The sequence below is a fragment of the Melopsittacus undulatus genome, chromosome 6 (assembly GCF_012275295.1).
Source record: "Melopsittacus undulatus isolate bMelUnd1 chromosome 6, bMelUnd1.mat.Z, whole genome shotgun sequence".
Taxonomy (NCBI): Eukaryota; Metazoa; Chordata; class Aves; order Psittaciformes; family Psittaculidae; genus Melopsittacus; species Melopsittacus undulatus.
The window spans coordinates 57,492,505-57,511,440 of NC_047532.1; the positions used below are offsets into that span (position 1 = coordinate 57,492,505).

The 18,936-nt window shown below is 41.1% G+C and overlaps 1 protein-coding gene across 3 annotated transcripts in view; it reads right to left on the minus strand.

Moving 5' to 3' along the window:
- The window catches only part of PPP2R3A (protein phosphatase 2 regulatory subunit B''alpha), a 57,359-nt gene that overhangs the window by 20,502 nt on the left and 17,921 nt on the right, over positions 1-18,936 (minus strand). For all 3 annotated transcript variants that reach the window (XM_031043672.1, XM_031043673.1, XM_031043671.2), the window contains 3 exons: positions 4,998-5,258; positions 3,231-3,334; positions 1,580-1,682 (listed from right to left, as the gene is read on the minus strand). In XM_031043672.1, coding sequence (XP_030899532.1) covers positions 1,580-1,682; positions 3,231-3,334; positions 4,998-5,258 — 468 coding nt within the window. The remainder of the gene's footprint in view (positions 1-1,579; positions 1,683-3,230; positions 3,335-4,997; positions 5,259-18,936) is intronic.

The window sequence follows — 18,936 nt, forward strand, 5'->3', positions numbered from 1 at the left end:
TTTCTGGGCAATACGCACCTGTTGGGCCATTTTGATTTACTTAAGGACAGAAAAACAAAGGAAGAGAGTTAGTGAGTAGATGAAAACTCATTTTCATTGAATGAGACAAAAAGTTAGTTGACCATGCAACTATCTCCTTTCCAAGATCTTTTTCCTCCATTCATTGAAGTTATTAACATTTATTAGAGCTACATGTCAGAAAACATTCATTGAAAGGTTGAGAAAGTTACCTTTTCTGTTCTCCACAACAATGAAAGCTCTTGTGAGCCTCAGAATGCATACAGATATGATCAGTGCTTTTCCAACTTGAACTACTTTAGAAATGCCTCTTTCTCAAGATCAGCTTCTTGCAAGCTGAATACATGACCAAAGCCATAGAAAAACTGCTCAGGCCCTGAATGAATCAGTTCAGATCCTGTATGAATCAATATCTATGTAATTTCTATATGTGACTCTTCTACCCTTTAAAGAAGTGTTCAAAGTTTTGCTTGTCCATAGCACAACATGGCAAAGGGATGGAGCAGACACAGTGCCCTTAGGGGTGCGATATGACCAAATACTGGCCAGTCTAACTTGATATCTAATATGATGGTGTAATATTGCTAGTCTCTGGTTGACTGACAAACAAGATTGTACATGCCTTTGATTGCACCAGTACCTAAAAAGCAGAGCTGCAATCAGCAAAGGCAGTGTGCCCAGTGGAGAAAAGATAAAAGCAACATGAGAAAATATGCCCATCACAGTCCTGGTTTTGAGACACAGAAATACTCAGTGCAGACAAAACCTCCCTCCAGAGCAGCATCTCCTCAGAGGTTTTGTACAGAGGGCAACACAATGTGAGAAACCTACAGATACGTAGGAAAGTTCAGAAAAAGTATCAACAGATTATCTGAGGAGCAGATGGACCTGATTTATAGAGAAACTATGAAGAACCATATCCAGAACCTGCCTAAATGGCCACAAATAATTAAAGAATGATACTATGCTTTGTTAAAAACATCACACGGGAAAAGAAATTAGATCAGGATGCACACACTTAGCCTAAATATTAGGAAACGATAAATCAGCACTGAGACTTGTGCACTAGCAGGTTTAGGGGCATATACAGAACAACTGGAACTGAAAAAAAAAAATTGGACATTTCCACATATTGTAACTGAAAGTCTTACTACACAAATTCAATTATAATGGTCTTATCAAGCAACTTTTATAACTTTCCTAATAAGCTTTTATGTTGTGCTTGACTATCAACAGCACTATGCGTTTTTCCCAATAACAACTTAGAGAAATGGGTCAGTTTTCAGACTGGTTACCAGATACTGATAAATACTAATCCTAAGAAGAAACTAAATAAAGCTTTGTCAATCTTAAGTGACTAGAGCAAGCCATGTAGTTGGTTGGTACTTTTGTAAAACAGTCCACTGCAAATGCTTATTTCTATTTCACTCCAAAATAAACCTCACCAAGGAGTTGCTAAAAGCAAAGGTCTGCAGCTCCTTTGTAAAGATTTAAAGGCATGAAAATGAAGTAGTTAAAAAATAAACACAGCCTGCTTCCCCATCCATTCACTGCCAGGTACCTGAAGCAGTGGGATGAAGTCCTCCTGTTCTAGGTAGTCACAGCTGGGCTTTGCTAAAAGGGATATGAATCTGGATGCATCATCATGGCAGTTACATAGGATTCTACAAGAGAGAGAGAAAAAGTTACTCCAACCACACAGGAGTACTTTGCAGGACAATAATGAACTACAGATTGATTATGAAGTCCTTTATTATATGTTTGGAAGGTGTCCCTGCCCATGGCAGGGGGGTTGGAACTATATGATTTTCAAGGTTCCTTCCAAACCAAACCATTCTGTGATTCTCTGTTACACCATACTTCTACACTGTGAATGATGCAAAATTGACCTCAGACAACCAGCACCCATTTTCTTCAATATCTTTCAGCAGTACCAAAGTACTTCAAGCCAGTGTAGCTTTTTTCATGTTAACATTGCAGTGATAAACACAGTTTCTTACTGAAGACTGCTCTTACTTTCATTCACAGCAACATACTAAGGAACCTGACTTTTAAAAATGCTGCATTATAGCAATTATAGTGAGAAAAGCACATGAAACTTGTCTTCGGAATGGTGCGGTTAAGAGAATACAGAGGAGGTGCATGACCACAGTGTACAAATATCTGAAGGATGTGAAAATCAGAGGAGTGAAAATATGTGATATCATACATGAGGGATTAATTAAGAGTAATTGGAAGAACCTAAGGAAGGAAAAAATGTTGCCTATGTCAAGGAAAACTTACTGATCACAGTCACTCCAAACATTTTTGAAATATTGCCAGGGTAACTAGAAGCTGTTTTAACAATATTATCACAGGAAATACTTTGGGAACCCAGGGTTAAAGGCTACTTTAAGAATCTGAAGAGCAAACCATTAAGTGAAAAATTACAATTCTCTCTAGACATGAGATGTAGACATTTTTCAGGTGTTTCACAAAGTAGACTGAATAGTCCTGGAGTGAAAAAAGGTCAGGCAAAAGAATAAGCCCGTTCCATCTCACAGCTCTGACTTCAATCACAATATATCCAGAGCTCTCAATTTCAAAAAGAAGCCTTGGCAAAGATACATGGAAAGCCTTGACGAAGATATATAGAAGTGACTGTCAAACCCCAAGGATTTACTACACAATATGCTTGAGGAAAGGAGTATCTACTAAAGCTCCCAGAGTTTTCACCTGTATGATGCGTCTTGATTTTACATTCCTTCTTCCTGTCCTAGAACATTATCACATGCCTCCTCTTCCCATTCCCGAACAGCACTCACTCAGTTACAACCTCATTGCGGTTGGACTAGATGATCTTTCAAGGTCCCTTCCAACCCTTGGGATTCTGTGATTCTGTGTTTAATGTAGCAGTACACACATAAGGCCTAAGAGAAATATATCCAAAATCCACTGACATCTATCAGCTATCTCAGAATAGCTGACTTATTTCTAGAGAGCATGTTAATATATTTTATATGCCAACTATAAGTATACAGCTGGCATATAAAATAACTTCAGGCCAATGGAGATTTTTAAGCCATTTATTTTCTTCTAAAGAACAGACAGTGATTTGAAAAGTCTGGTGGAAAGAGAAGGGGGCAAGGGGAAAGGGGAACGAGGAACGAGAAAGACTTTTATGGTAGGCTGTTCTTATTCCAGAAAGAGAATTCTGCATTTGCTATACTTACTTTCTCCACACAGATACAATAGAATGTACAGATACACATCCTGTCCTTTCTCCTCCTGATGCATGGAACATAGGTGCTTTCCAGTAGAGTGGGCAGCCACATATCTGTAATAAAACACCAGAAGAAAGAGGAATACAATAGCAATCACCAGAGGAGCTTGCTTGTTTACACACCGAATTCACCATTGATCCTTTTACGTAAGGGAAAGGAAGTGGTAAGGCACACAGGTTGGTCAGAAAGCTCTTTAATGTATGCCAAGGTTCAGAATCCAACAAAAACTTTCTGCCTTTTTACGTAGCTGAGAAAAATGTCCTGTGAGGCTAGGAAATGGATCAGAGACTATCAAGCTCTTAAGCTCTGTTTCTGACTGAACTGTTCAGCAAGATACCCAGCACAGTGGAAAAAAACAGCTACCTCCTTCCAGAAGGGCACTCATACCAGCTGCCTCACTGACCTGCCTAAGAAAAGGATGACCTGTTCTATATGAGCTGACTTCCTATTGACAGCAAGGAAACTTCAAGCCTGATTATATACAATTAATGATTAAATGTCTGAAGGTGAAAATTCACAGTTTTCAGTGTAGTGTCTTCCACTCAGAATATCCCATTTACTTTCTGCTGGTTTTGGGGTTTTTTTTTGTAGCATTTCTTTCAAAGCCTCCAAACTTGTGCCATTATTGCTAATCCCACTGAACAGAAACAAGCCTTTCAATAGCTAAATAGCATGGAGCATATCCATATAGGGACAGATGCAGAGACCAGACAGAAAGATAGAGGTCTCTTCTACATCACCATCCTGCTTTTCTCAGTTTGAACATGACAGGCCACACTCAGTTGCCTGTCTTGCCATAAAACCAGTTTCAAACGGGTTTTGTTTTTTTTTTCGCTTGAGCAAAGAACTTGGTTTGTTGGTGGCTTTTTTTTCCAGAGACAGTGTACAAATAATGCTCCTGAATTCTTTAAACCAACAAACAAAAACCAACCCAGGCTCTCCTTTCAGAAAAATCTTAGTTCTTGGAAGAAAAGGGCTCCTCTTCGACAGAACCTTCATTTCTCAATCTACAGTGCCAAAGATGCATTCAGGGCAAACTGAACATATGAAATGTGTCTGACAACTGCTAGTTTTAGATCAGCATTACTAAAAACCATGAATGAAGGAGAGGAAAATAGAACCACCCATATGCATCATGCTCCCACAAAAGTGCTGCATTTTGTTCCCTGAAGCCAGGAACTCATTAGCAGACTGCAGCTACTCCAAGTCTGCTGACACCTGAATTATGGATATTGAGCATACACATCCCAGTGGCTCAGGGCTGACTAAGCATTTTTCTCTTCTGCATCCAAGGAGGCTGTAGGTTGCAAACGGCCTTCTCAAGCAACACTGCAAGAGCATACATGGATCCTGGCCAGATCAGTGGGGCAGCTAATCACAAAGCAGTTAGCTAGCACTACCTGAAGAGGCTGAGTTTCCACTATATCCTGAGCATAATTATGAAGGAACAGAAAAACAAAAATGCCGTTTGTATTTAGCAAGAAATCTAAGAGTCATTTTGCAAATCAAAGCAAGAAAGATCATATACATCAGGTGTGGCAAACAGCAAAATGAGCTCCTTTTTGTTTACTGTTTTCTTAATCTAAACAAAATGATTCAGAGCAAAATAACATTGGTTCTTCCCCCCCCAAAAAAAATGAGAACAGCTATGAGATACTTTATTAGCTTTAGTTTCAGTCTGTCTCTCAGAAAATTAAAACCCTAGAGAATAGTTACCTTAGCTATTTTCCCCATTTCACAGATGTTTGCTTTCTCATCTTCAAACTCTCTAAAGGCTTCTTCAATCCTGGCAATGATTTCTTCATCATTAGTGCAGACATTCGGAAGTCCTTTAGGGAAGTAGAAACGTGGAATGTTTATGGACAAAGGGGTACTGCTGGTGGTTTTATTCACAGGCAGAACAGTGCAAGAGCTAACTGCAGAGTTCAAAGAGACTGGGGGTGAAGTTCCAGATTTCTTCTCTTGTTTACTTTGAACCTGAAAAGATAATGAATAACAGACACTTTTTAACAGCATGGCACACAGAGCAGGAGGAAGGAGTTTGTGTTCCCAGTGATTGGGAAGATACTGGAAGCCAACAACAAATTACAGCATAGGGATAAAAATGCACATATTAAGTAGAAAATAAAATGTTTCTGCAATATCAAACATGGCAAATTTAGGACACATATCTGCTTTTATGTAGTTTCTGTGCATTTAATGTATGTAGCTTTTTATTCTATGCCTAATAGCCCAAGATCTGATTCTGTTCAAAGTACTGAGTACTGGCAAATCAATTTTTACATCAGGAATTAGGAGTAGCCAGCACAGTTTGTCATTAGGCACTCACATGACATAGCACACAGAGCTAGTGCAAAATGCAAAAGGTCTGTTTTCAACTCCAGTTGAAAAGGACCCTTTTGCAGCCAAACCACCCAAAGGTATTACTGAATCAGCACCTACACTGTCTGGCGAGAAAACAGGGAACTGAAAGTAGGCCTTCTGCTTGCCTGTTTGAGGGTGGTCTTTCCTCCTATGCCTCGCTCCTCTATATTCATTAGTTCTATGAGCCTACCACTCCTCTCCTGTCTGTAATAAACATATGGCTGATGTGGTGATCCCACTAGATCCCCTTTCTAATGGGAGTTTACAACCTTCTAGTTCTAGCTATACATCAAGAATTCTCATAAGTTGCAGTATTTGTATTTAAGTACATAATGAGAGCCTAAAACAGGTAATTTTTCAGACAAGGGAGAGAATACTTCTTAAACTAAAAAAGTAGTTACAGTATAAGATAATTCAGGCGCTGGAATGCCAAGAGATGACAAATTCCTGCTCCCCCATGAATACACTCTGTCTTGGGAAAGGGCGACAGGCTTGCCTATTGCACAAGGGTTCAAATGCAAGAGTTGTTATTAATATTACAACAAATGTGGTAAGAGGCTAATAAGGCAGTAGTCAAGTAAACACAGCTGCAACTTTCAGTCTGTTTATTCTAAATGCTTCAAACCAAAATGATTTTAGGGTAAAGTAGCCAAGTCTGAGTTCACTAAATATAGAAGAATGTATATGATGAACTGACTAAACTCTTTGCCTTATTTTCCAGAAACTTGGAGCTTCTTCCTTAACACATACTGACTATCTCAATTTACCATGGGTTTCCTTTTAGGAAAGTGACAAGTGAGAATTATGAAAGTGTCCTTAAGCCCTGTTTTTACCTGCAACTGAAGAGTATATCATAACCCATTCTTCAAAGACCTGTGAAATGAGAGATGGAAGGATTCCATCTTCCTTCTGCTCCCTCACTGATCTTTCTTTAAATGGGGAGGACGTCTTCCTTCTCCCAAATGCTGTCCCATTTCAGTAGCAGGAACACTCACACACATATACCAGCCAAAGCATACTTTTGTAGTGTAACTGCTCTGTACAGAACACATTAGCCTGGAGATTGAGTTTCTTGAAATCCTCTTCTCCTGTGTCTTAAACAACACAGGAAAAGCTGAAGATCACTTTCAGCCTTCAGGATTTCTTAGGCTATCAAGACCAGTACTCACAGTCTATGTAGCCCTCAATATAGCTATTAACTTCTGGTGAACAAGCCCATCTGTTCTTTCTCCCATCTTCCTTGACTTTTCCTACTCTCTCACATACTGCACATCTTTATGTCTGATCCTGAGTGACACGGGAGCAGGCCAGGTCTGAGGCTCAAAGTATTACTAGGGCTGAAGAGAACTGTGGGACAGGGTAAGCATCAGCCTGGGTTACTCTGTCCCACTGTATGACAATGCAGGTAGGTGATCTCAAATGGTGGCAGGGGTTAAGATGGGGGCAGTTGTTCACTCATTTTGTGAGCAGCAGCTCACAAGTCTAATACAAGACAACACTCCTCCTGGGTTCCTTTTGCTCTTCACCCATAGTAACAAAAGCAAAACCCAGACACGTTGAATGTATCTGGGGAGGGAAAACATGCCTCTAGAGCAGACACTGCTGCATATTAGAGGTAGATGAAGATCCATCTCCTTCCCATGGATGGCTGCTTCAGAAAGGAAGGCTAATCAAGAGGGGTGAATAGAGCTCCCAAGGACAGGCCTTTGCAAGAAGTCTTCATCTGACTGGTAAATAGTGTGTTAATGAGTCAGACCTTGGTGTCTAAGTCAAGCTAGGACTTGGAGAACTCTCTCACACCATCACTTCTGCTTTTACAATCTGCCTCCCCCACCTGCCCTGCCTAGCTAGCAGCTTTTCCAGCCAAGATCTGATTGCACTCATTAGTTTTCACTTTCTGGATTCCAGCAGAAGGGAAATCCCTGCTGGTCTCTTACAGTACCATATTCATACAAAAAATGCAAAGCTGGAACAGACAACAAGGTGCCAACTGCAGACTCTTGACTTCTATAATAGGACCTAACATGAGTCTTTCCTGAGGATCCACTTCTCAGAAACAGGTTTATTGCTCTCTACTCTCTTTAATGCCCCCATGCATGCCCAGCTATCAGGGCTGTGATGAACTAGAAGTGATTCAAATTTAATAAAATGGTCCACAAACCAAAAGGAAGCAAACCAACATGTTGTTCTCTCCATGGACACTACCTCTTCACTTGAACAATACATCTCCTTCCTTTAGGGTACAAGAGACTAAAACAGCACTATGCCATTCTCCTCCTCTTCTGAATACCACATACATCCTGATGTGTTACAGGACGATCAGCTTAAGTCTTCTGCCACAACTCTTGCACTTTTCTTTGGCCTCCACCTTCTGAAAGGCTGAGCAGATACCTCCAGGTACTGCCAAAGTCAGGAACACTCGGTGCCAGCTCACACAAGCCACAAGTCAGGAGTCCAGAATCTACATTAATTTCCTGATCCACAACACCAGCCAGGTCACATATCTATGGGGAATATATACAGGGAATGCTGCTAAGTTTCAAAGTAAAGTGCCAGTTCAGGCACAGGTTTGCAGCTGACCTTCCCAATAAGGCTGATTCACTCTTACTCAGTACAAATCAAACTAGGTGGAAACACTGCTTGCAGACGGCGTCTTTTCAGAAGAATCTACTTCAGAAATAGAAATAAAATCTTTGAACTTTGTTTTCTTCCTTCTAAGAGAAGTCTTTATGTCTACAACATAAAGAGAAAACAGCAGCAGCTAGCTCTTGAGGATCCCATTCCCTAGAACAATATTGCAAGGGAATATTCTGGAAATGGTATAACCAGATGTCAACCATTCTGAACACAGCAGGGACTCAATTACAACTGTTTGTGGGAAACAAAACCAACCAACAAACAACAAAGGAAGCAACACAAGGGGTAATTCTGTGGGAATTCCTTGGGGAAAAAAGTTTCTTATTGCAAAAAGTTAACCTTAGTGCTATTTGCTTAGTTGAATACATTCCTCTAACAGGGATGTGCATTTTCAGAACGGGAAACTAAGAATGGAAGCTACAAATACTATAATAATCTTTTAGCTTTGTTACCAAAAGCTAATGGGCTTTTCTTTTTTTGCCAAATAGGAAGGCGAGAATAAAGCCCATTTTTAAATATTACTCTACAGTGCAATTTACCTTAACTCTCTCTATCCACCATATAACACCTTTTGCCAGTCATACAATTTATTTAGGGACAGACTAAATCACTGACATCTGGATTATAAATAAACCAGACAGAACTGCAGCCTCATTGCAGCTACACAAAGCACAGAGAATAAGCCTCTGCCAGTCCCAGCAGAAAACTGCAGAAGGAAGCAGTATCACATCAAGTGCTCAGATACTTTCTACTCCTTCCTCCTGGCCCGAAGCTCCAACAGGATTCTAGATAATAAATTTAGCAGTTTCTTGATTTTTTTCCCCATACTAGATTCTGTAATCATCTCTTCTATGGGACAGTGACTCAGCCTGGTTTCTCGCAGTCCACACTGCTGACATCATGTCTCCTTCAATTTTTTTTATAGTGTCTGTCTTGCTTAAGTCTGATGGTAACTGGACACAAGCCATCCTCAAAAGATCATCAGTTCTCCAAAGCTGACTTGTGTCTATCACCTGAGACCTTCTCTTCCTTTCCTTCCTTGAAGCTCTTTCCCTTCATTGTATTGATCCGCTGCCTCTCTCACACATCTCTAAGGACAGTAAGAACAGCAAAGGTTCATCTGCAAATGGCTCCAAACAGCCTAAGAAAGTCAGGCTCTGAGAAAATGCATTTCTGTATAGACTCTTTTCTACTATGAATTGTAAACTCTCTGGCAGAAATAAAGTCCAACTGTAGCAAAACAAAACTGAGAATAAACCCTACTTAAGCAACACAATCACAAAAGGATTTAGGTGAGAAGGGACACACGGCTAACTCTGTGGTTAGATCAAGTTCCTCATGGACTTACTGAGTTTGAGTTTTGCAAACACAGGCCTCTCATGCCTGACAGGTGTGCCTATAGATCTTACACATGCCCTTCCCACAACTGATATACTTCACCCCACTCTCCAAACGCTTCCTCGCTTCCATGGAGAAAACCACCAGTGTTAATTAATACAGACAGAAGGACAACAGTGGGCATAAATCCCCACTCCTCTCAGAAGCTCCACTGCAATTCTCATCTGTTCTGATTTGCAGATGACACTTCTCTAGAGGAAGGCTGCCATGATGAAAGGCCTCTCAGGCAGAGAGGCTTTGACAAACCGTTCAACTGCTTCCATTAGTAAAGGTGCCAAGTTCTCCACCCGAATATAGCAATCCCAAACACCACCTCAGGCTGGGGACCCACTGGCTGAGGAACAGCCCTGCTGAAAAAAGATGTGGGGGCAATGGGTGCACCAGGCTGAACATGAGCCTGCAGCACTGGCTAATTATAAACAAGGCAAACTGCACTAGGAGTAGGGCCAGGAGAACATGGGAAGTTACCACCTCCTCTGCCTGACACTAGTGAGGCTGCATCAGCATTACTGTGACCAGTTTTGGGCCTTCAGAAAGGATGGGGAGAGACTGGACAGTGATCTACAGATGGCAAATCAGACAGCCAGGGTCAGGATCACCTGGCAGGAGAGACTGAGGGGCTGGGCCTGTTTAGCCAGGCAAAATTAAAGCTAAGGGACAGGCTAACCACAGCATACATCTATTTGAAGTGTGGGTGGAGATGATGGTAAATGGTATAAAAGGGGCAAGAGCCATAAACTGCAGCTTGGGAAGGTGAGGCTGGAGGATGAATTTAACTGAGGGTACTACAGCCTGCAAGAGATCACTGGAAAGGGGTGAGGGGAACCCCTGTCCTTGGGGAGTTTTCAAGACTGGAAGAAAGCCAGTGCTAATATGACCTAGTGTTAGGAATAGTCTTCCTGTAAGTGAGATTTTGGATTAGAGACCTCCCTTCCTACCAACACTAGTAGGGAGGTTCTCTGATCCTTCCATAAATAGTCCTGCAAGAGATGAGCACAAAACCTGAAATTTACAGCATTTGAGACATGGGTTTACAATAAAACTTCTCCCTTGCATTTCAGGCCAACACCTATGTGTTCCACAAACATCTCTCTGCTCCCAGCAACCACCTTATTACCTTCTCTCCTGCTAGCATTTTTTCACTACTTAGTGAGCCCAATTACCTCCACTCTCAGCTCACTTCACATTAATAAACCCAAACCACAAGGTATAGCCCCACAAGACACAAAACTTAACATCTCAATGCTGCCAAGCGGCAGAGCTCCCGTCTCTGCACCCCAAATGTACACTGCCACTGTGTACTAAATGCCAGATTCCAAGCTTGCCCTCTGTGAGCCAAGTTAACCCACTAAAAGGTGGAAAACAGACTTGCGGGATGCTATTTTACCATGTTAGGAGTTAAGCCAGTCCACAGAAAGGCCCATGGGGCCCACTGCAAGAGAGGGGTGACACACAGTAGCAAGAGGGAACAAGTACTGGAAGAAAGATAAGAGAAAGGAAGACGCTATTTTTTCAGCTGCAACTGGCCACTGCATTAGCTCACTTGCCTTGGATCTGCAGCCCCAGAGCAGCTATTCTTGATGCATTTAGCAGTGAAGGCGTTACTCCAACTTCAGCCCTGGCACAGGGTTTGTGTACCAAAGGCTAGTCAGGTTTTCCAGTTGGTCTACCAGGAGATCTTAACTCTCCCTACAACTCATTCCCTGATTATGTCCTTAGGTGATCAGACCAGCTCTGGAGAGTGAACCTCACTGTGCTGAGTGGTTCTTGTTAGTCTCCTGAATTGCTCATGGTCCCCACCCAAGTTATTAATCTGGATTATTACTTCAGGCAATTCTCCTCTAGGGAGTGAAAAAACATGTTCCAGAGATTAACCTCATATGTACTTTAGCCTGTCACCAGGAATCACAAAAACAAAAGCACTACAATATACTCCAGAGCAACTTTAAGAGCTGTTTCTTCGGAAAGCAGCTGCACCACTCAGAATTTAAACTTTTTAACTTCCTTAACAGGTCACTGATTACCTAAATATAGATGAAGCTCAAGATTGACTGATCCAGCATACTGGGACACAATGTAAATCTGGGGTGGCTACATGACCATTTGTTGTCCTAGCATAAAATACCCCAATCTTTTGACAGTTGTCCCAGAAACTGAATACAGCAGCTGGGGTTGATCAATACATACAGCCCTGGTGCAGTTTCCAGTTATTCAGCTACATCTCCATGACCTTAAGGGCCTTTTCCAAGCTAAGTGATTCTATGATCTCCTTCATCCCCAGCCCAGAGATTATACGAAACAACACAAAGAAGCATCTTGGTGATAAAATCACAAATGCCAAAGCCAGGTAGGCTGCTCTGTGCACAGATTTGTACAGTAGAGAATGCAACCCACTAAATACAACAGAATGTTGTGGTTGTTTCATATGCAACAGGAAGTATTCAGAACAATCACACAAAGAGTTTCAGAAAAACACAGAAAAGACTTCAGTGTCTTACACTACCTCTCCTTACTATTCAATCACTGCCCTTGCTATTAATTTTTCCCCCTTGTTTACAGACACAAATTCTGCAATCTAAGCCTAGAAGGTTTATTTTTAAACCTGCTGGTATCTAGCTGCAAATAGCTTTCTGCAAATAGACATGCCTAGAGGGGGGGACAGTTTGATTCTCTGATCCAGTGAAAAAAATACAAAAAGGGGGGGGGGGGGGGAAAAGAAATGCCAAGCGTTCAAACCTGGGCCTGCTGGAATGACTTTAGCCTCCTCTTGAATCGAGACGGAAGAACGAAGTCACAGCCCTTCGCAAGGAAAGCTAGCTCCCCTCCCAAGTCTGGGTCCCTCCGCAGAGAACTTTCCTTGATCATCATCCTGGTCAGCTCCTAAGCAGATGTTGCCCTTTCCAGGAGACCACGTCAAGACCAGCACGTTGCTTTCTTGGTTTTGATTTTTATAGGCAAAAAAAGCCAAGTGGCTTCAACATACTACGTCTTCTCTCTCTTCACAAGGACAACTTCTAGAGATTTTATCTCACTCCTGAAGCCAAAGCTCCCTTTTTTAACTGATATTCAAAGTATCTTTCAGTACCACAAGGATCTTCTGTCTTCTTGCAATAGTTTAATTGAGAAACATGATATACAACAGAATCTATTTCCCTGCTGGCTACATGACAGACAATCTGTCCTTGGCTTGTAATAGGCCAGGGGTAATATGGGAAAGGAAGCACCCACCACCACTACCAAGAGTGCTAAAATTAGACGCACTGCAGAAGTGGCTAAATATACCATCTTCCCCAATAGTTCTTACTTTATGCACTTCAGTGTTGAAACTTTAGGTGCAAACTTACATCAGACTCAGCTAGAGTTAAACCACATGATCACAGCCAAGGCCTGTGCCTATATGATGCTAGCGGTTTGAGGTTCCTGCTTCCAAGGTGGTGAAGCAGAGGATCAGCATTAGTTCCCACTCCAGACCAAAGGCTGCAATTTTAAAGAAACGTCAACTTTTTCTTCTGGCTTGAAAAAAGCAAATGATCAATTTTCTTTAACACCAAGCAAGCCCATAAAGATGATCTTGGATAATAAGCTCAGGCATTCTAAAATGGTTCTTAAGAAAAGGTTTCATATAGACACCAAAATGCATCATTATTCACTTTTCACATAACCCTCAAGGCAAAGGCAGAGCATTTCTCAGTGGACAATAGTCTACTCCTTCTCTGCACAACTTTGAGCAAACAGACTTCAAACTCTTGCTCAGACTTTGTCTAGATTTGTTAAAAGTGTGTTCTCACTCCCCTATCATGACAATGGCACAGAACAAAGTTCTAAATCCAGTTCTTACTCCATCAAATGAACAAATACTTAGTCCCATGAACTGCTTTCTCTACTTGACTTGAGAAATTCTAGCTACATGGCCAGTTTACTTTCTAAGCTTAGTAATACAGAACATCCCATTTCTATCTAGCAGGGCTCGCTTTCACCAACATACTGCATTTGAAATTAAAAGGTTTCAGTAGGCCTCAGTAACAGAAAGCTTTTGTTCAACATGTGCTTCTGATGTCCTTTTCCTGATTTACTGCAGGAGGCCCGAAGTTAATTCAAATGCAGCATTACCTAATGCAACTTACTGCACTACAGGTAGACACAGAAACAGCCAGTACAAAAGGTTGTTCTTACCACAGATTTGCTCTTGTGCAGTTAAATAGGCTATTTACTAAAAGACAGAGACTCTCCAGCTGACATTCACAAAAATACTTTTTTAATGTCTTTGTAAATGTGTATCAAACCCCCCAAGTTGATTTTTTCTCTTCTTGTTTCTCAATCACCAGGTCATGGTCCCAAAACCTAGGCTGGGGAGCCCAGTTCTTTATGAAAGAAGATTTGAACAAGAATGTGTCATAGTTCACGTCCCTTTAGGTCACTGAACTGTGCAGCCTGGCAACTGAAAATCTTTAATCCCAAATATATCTTCACAGCTACAAGTCCCAAGAATTGCAAGGTTATTACCATGTCATCAGCCCACTTTTCTGTGTCCTGCAACTGAACATGAAGCCTAACAGGGTGGTAGGATGACAATGACAATAAGAAAAGGAAGCCCTAGGGAAGAAAAAAAAAAATGCAGGCAGAAATGTTTTAGCTGGAATTGCCACTAAGTGAAGGATACACAGATCCATGTGCAACAGCTCTGGAATAAATTTTTGTTTCCTTACTCCAAGAATTTTTTCTAAACATAAAGACAATGCCTGAAGAGTCCACAAAGCTCCACTGTACTAAGAGTTCTGCACAGACATAGCAGCATGTCCGAAGGAGCATTTATACCATCTGTGGCAAGTGTACTTACTTTGTCTTCAACTGAACTCTAACCAAGCTTACAGACTGCTACTCCTTTTACAGACTGCAGAGGAAATGCTCTCTGAAGAACCTCTGGTACCTACAGCTGCATCCAGACCAGCTACAGAACACTTTAAAAGATGAATACACGAAAGAGACATAGCTACTACTTAAAATTACCCCCCCAAAAACAGCCACATACTTGACACTCACAAATTAACCAGCCACAAAAGATCCTGGAAGTTTGGGGTTTTTGCACTGATAACCTAGAAAAATACAAATAAATTGAATGCAAGACTTGCTATGTTTGAATGACAACGCTTTGCACTATAGCAGATTCCTAGCATGGTACTTCCTACACTCAAAAGACATAAGGTGGGTACAGATAAAAACATAGTATACAGTACTGTGAGAAATTAACAGTAAAAGAACCTTGTATCAACACTTTCAAAGTCAATTAGACAAAATCCACAACAGAAAAATCTGATACCAGCAGCCTATGGATCAACTGAAGAAACCAAGTAAAATTTAAGAAATTCCTTTTTACTATAATTGACCCAGTTTAAAATGCGAAGGTGATAGGTGTCAAATCTAAAGAGGTGTCAGATTGCCTTCATTAACCACCAGAATATAGAATAAAACCTGCACCTAAAGCTGGAGGCTTAGTCCCAAAATACTTGTACGATTTGATCATCACAGGACTTAGCTGACCCCAAAGCCTGGCTGCAACAATTCAATGCACTCTGCGCAGCTGAGAAGGGCACCAGCTTCAACTGCCTCCTAAACTGGTTAAACTTTTCCAGCAACAGCATGATGTTTTATTGGTTTTAGAGTCAATGAGGCTGAAAAACCTCAATGTCTGCCACTAGACTGTTTCAGCTGCCTTTAGACGTCTACTTCAAGACAAACGAGTTTCACACAAGCAGAGACTGTATCTGTCCCTGACTACAAGGTGCCCACATGTCATGAACATATCCCCAAGTAATCCAATCTAATGTTTTGTTGTTTCTTTCTCTAGCATCTTTGATCTAAAATTCACTTCCTATTTTCATTTAATAATTATTACCAAGCAGATGGAAAAAAAAGGGCAAAAAAAGCACCTTTTTTACTATTTGCTTTAATGAATAATTGATGTTTGAAAAGAACGCAGACTATGTGCAAGCTTGACAGATATTATCAATATTTGATCAAAACAATTTATAATACAAGAGATGAAAGCTGATTTCCCACAAGTGGTGTTACATCGTATTTTGGACGCATTTTGAGAAAATGTGATTATTTCCTGACAAAGCTGAAGTCACACTGATGTTATAGAAGTCACTTCTTAAAATTAATTCCCCCACACAAGATCCTTCATAATCATATAATTAGATTTGCTGAATGAAAAGTTGCACAGAATTATGAAGCAACATTTTGAAGGGGCAAACCTATGAAGCTGCTAGGTCAGCTTCAACTTTATATGATTATGAAACTTAATTCCACTCAGAGCCATATGCATGCCACCTGTTTAAGCATGCAATATAGACATTTCAACACAAAAAAAACAAGGTGCCTGGCCTCAGGACAGTGTTCTAGAGCACAGTGAGTTAAGAACGCTTACGAGGATCCCAGCAATACCCACCTCAGTCATAAAGGAGAGGCAGGATTAGATAGACACTACCTAGAGCCAGCCCAGAGGAAACGTGGCAGCAGGCAGTGGTCTCTTGGATACTTGAGTTCAGGCTCTATTATCTCAGTCAGATACAATGTAGTTAGACAAAATGGTCTGAAACCATTTATCAGCCCTGCAAACTGTAAACCCTCTGCTCTCAGACCCACCCTCTTCTGTCCAGGAATGGCTGTATCACCCATTTGACCTCTGTGAGCAATTCCATTCAAAATCTGGCAGAAAACAAGCCTATCTATAATTTCTATCTTACACAAAGCATCAGAGTTGGCATAAAGATTCAGAACCATGCAACTGCAGGTAGAGGCATGGGGAAGAGAGAAACAGGAAGCAGGACTGCTTTCTGGCTCACTATGCCATGAGTAATCCTCTTGAGAAGATATACCTAACAGAGGAAAGACAAAAAGAGTGATCTCTTTTTGTATCAAACTCTGGTCATGGTCTCTGCTAAGTTATACACAAACTTTATCTAACAGCTCTTAAAACAAAATGCATGAGCAGGACTTGCATCAGAGCCCTGCACTACGAAAACAGGGTAGTTCCTTACAGGCTTTTCTAGGGTACTTCCACTAGAGTTCCGAGTATTCTGCAAAAATTAACTGATCTAAATACTTTGTCAAATCAGCCATCCTGTACAGGCAGTAGACCAAGGGCACAGAGAGGCTAAAGTCAAAAACATCTACCACTGATTTTTCAAAGGACTTTATGCAAGACAACAGTTTACCCCAAAGGTAGCACCCTTTGCCTTCAAAAAAAAAACCCCAAAACAACCAACCAATCTCCCTCACACCTGCCAGTCCACCCAGGACTCCTTATTGCCTTTCTATCTAGAGACAAAGCTACAGATAAAACACTTAGGTTTTTTGCTAGCCCCTACTAGACAACTGAACTGTTTTTACTCAACAATTTCTTTCAAAGCCAACACATTAAAATAATCAGCTTACGACAGGCACACAGAACAGGAAATGTTAAAACAAATACTTGAAGGTTTAGAGATAAGCAATGGAAAACTGAATCTCAGAATGGGAAATGTTGGACAGTCTCAAAGTATGCAACACTTCCGGGCCTGCCTGAAAGCAGCATGAGGTGCTCATTATGTGCTCTGTAAAGTTGATGGACTTCTTGAGTATTCATTTCTGAGTTTCTAAATATTTTGGCTTTAAAAATGAAGAGGCAAGTAATTCTATTGTTCTCTGTGGAGAATCATAATTTGTTTTATGATAACGTCTATTGCTGATATACATGAGCAGAGATTTCAGCACAGATAGGCCAACTGAGTCAGAAAACAGTCCTGTTTGAAGCACTTCTCCCTCTCCTTTTTTACTACTTAGGATTTGAGGCATATTAAAACTGTCACAGCCTTCATAAAAGAAAGCTGGACTGCATTTTCATTGGTATTAGATCTCTGGGGTTTTGCTTGTGCATGTAACCATTTGATAAGAGTTTTATGAGCCCTAATAAAATACAACAAATACTTTACATATTATTTACTCAAACGCAGATGTGCAATACTGAATCAGAATCCATATGGACCTCCAAGGCAGATGCAGAGTTATCCAGGAACATGGATATATTGCCTAGATGCTATACCTAGAGAGGGCCTTCTGGCCACACATCTGGCTGTGGTCACATCTGTACTATAAATGACAGCAAACCTCATAATAAGTATAGAGCCAGCAGTTCAGATGACTTTTGTCCACTCCGCCAAGGGCTGACTCCCTCCAAAGCCTACCAGCTGCATCCATGCTGCACAGTGCTCAGCCCAGGCCTTCTCCAGCTTCCCTGGGTCCCCACGGGAGTTATTTTCTCTTATGATCTTTGGTTCTAGGCATCTACACAAAGCAAGGGTTGTGCTGCTGCATGGAAGAGAAGAGCTCCTGTAGTATGGGTGCATGTTTTATGTCCAAAGAAGGCAGGCTGGGAGCAAACTAACACACAGGCTAGGTGGGTGATTAGGGAAACAGAAGCTGGCAAGGGACCAGACCGATAAGCTATTTAATAGTGTAAATGCATCCAGCTTTCAAGGATTCCAGAAAATCTGCCACAAACTTGGTGCCACGCTGTCAAACTCATTTTTGTTTGAAGTTCACAAATTAGAAAATATTCTAAATTATTATTCAAGGCAAGATAGCTATTATAAAAAATCACTTTAGAGCTTTTGCAGGTTCTTAATTCTAGACTCTTCAACGAAAAAAGACTTTTTCCCTTGCTGGAGATATCAGACAAGATTATGCTCACCATTTTCTGTAAGCAAAGATGTGCAGAGAAACATCAGAAACACTCAGAAAACCCTGTCTACAAAGATCTCAGTGGTCATCTAGGGTCAGACATACTGCAACCTTTCAAAATTGCACCAAACTCCTGTATTTTCAGAAAAGCAGACAGTTTTGAAGACATGTACATCATGCTCCACTGGAAGCACCTGTGAAAGTACGCTTCCAACCTCGGCACTTTTTAAGTGCCTGTATGAAAGGTGAATTTTGGAAACTGAAGCCCTCTCTACACTTTCTGTGCACCTGGAAGGAGTTGTCTTGAAAACTCGGCACTTTTCATATAAAAAGCATTAAGAGATGGACAAACACCCTTGGCTTCCCTCTAAAATAGGCTCCCATTAAGACCCTTTTTCCTGGGAAAGCCTACTTATCATTTGAGATATACAAGCAATGCAGGCTCCACAATGACTACACGCACTATGGACAGGGAGAGGTATATTAAATCCTCCTAAATTATGACCTTTGTGCTGTGGAGGATCTCTCTCCTTAG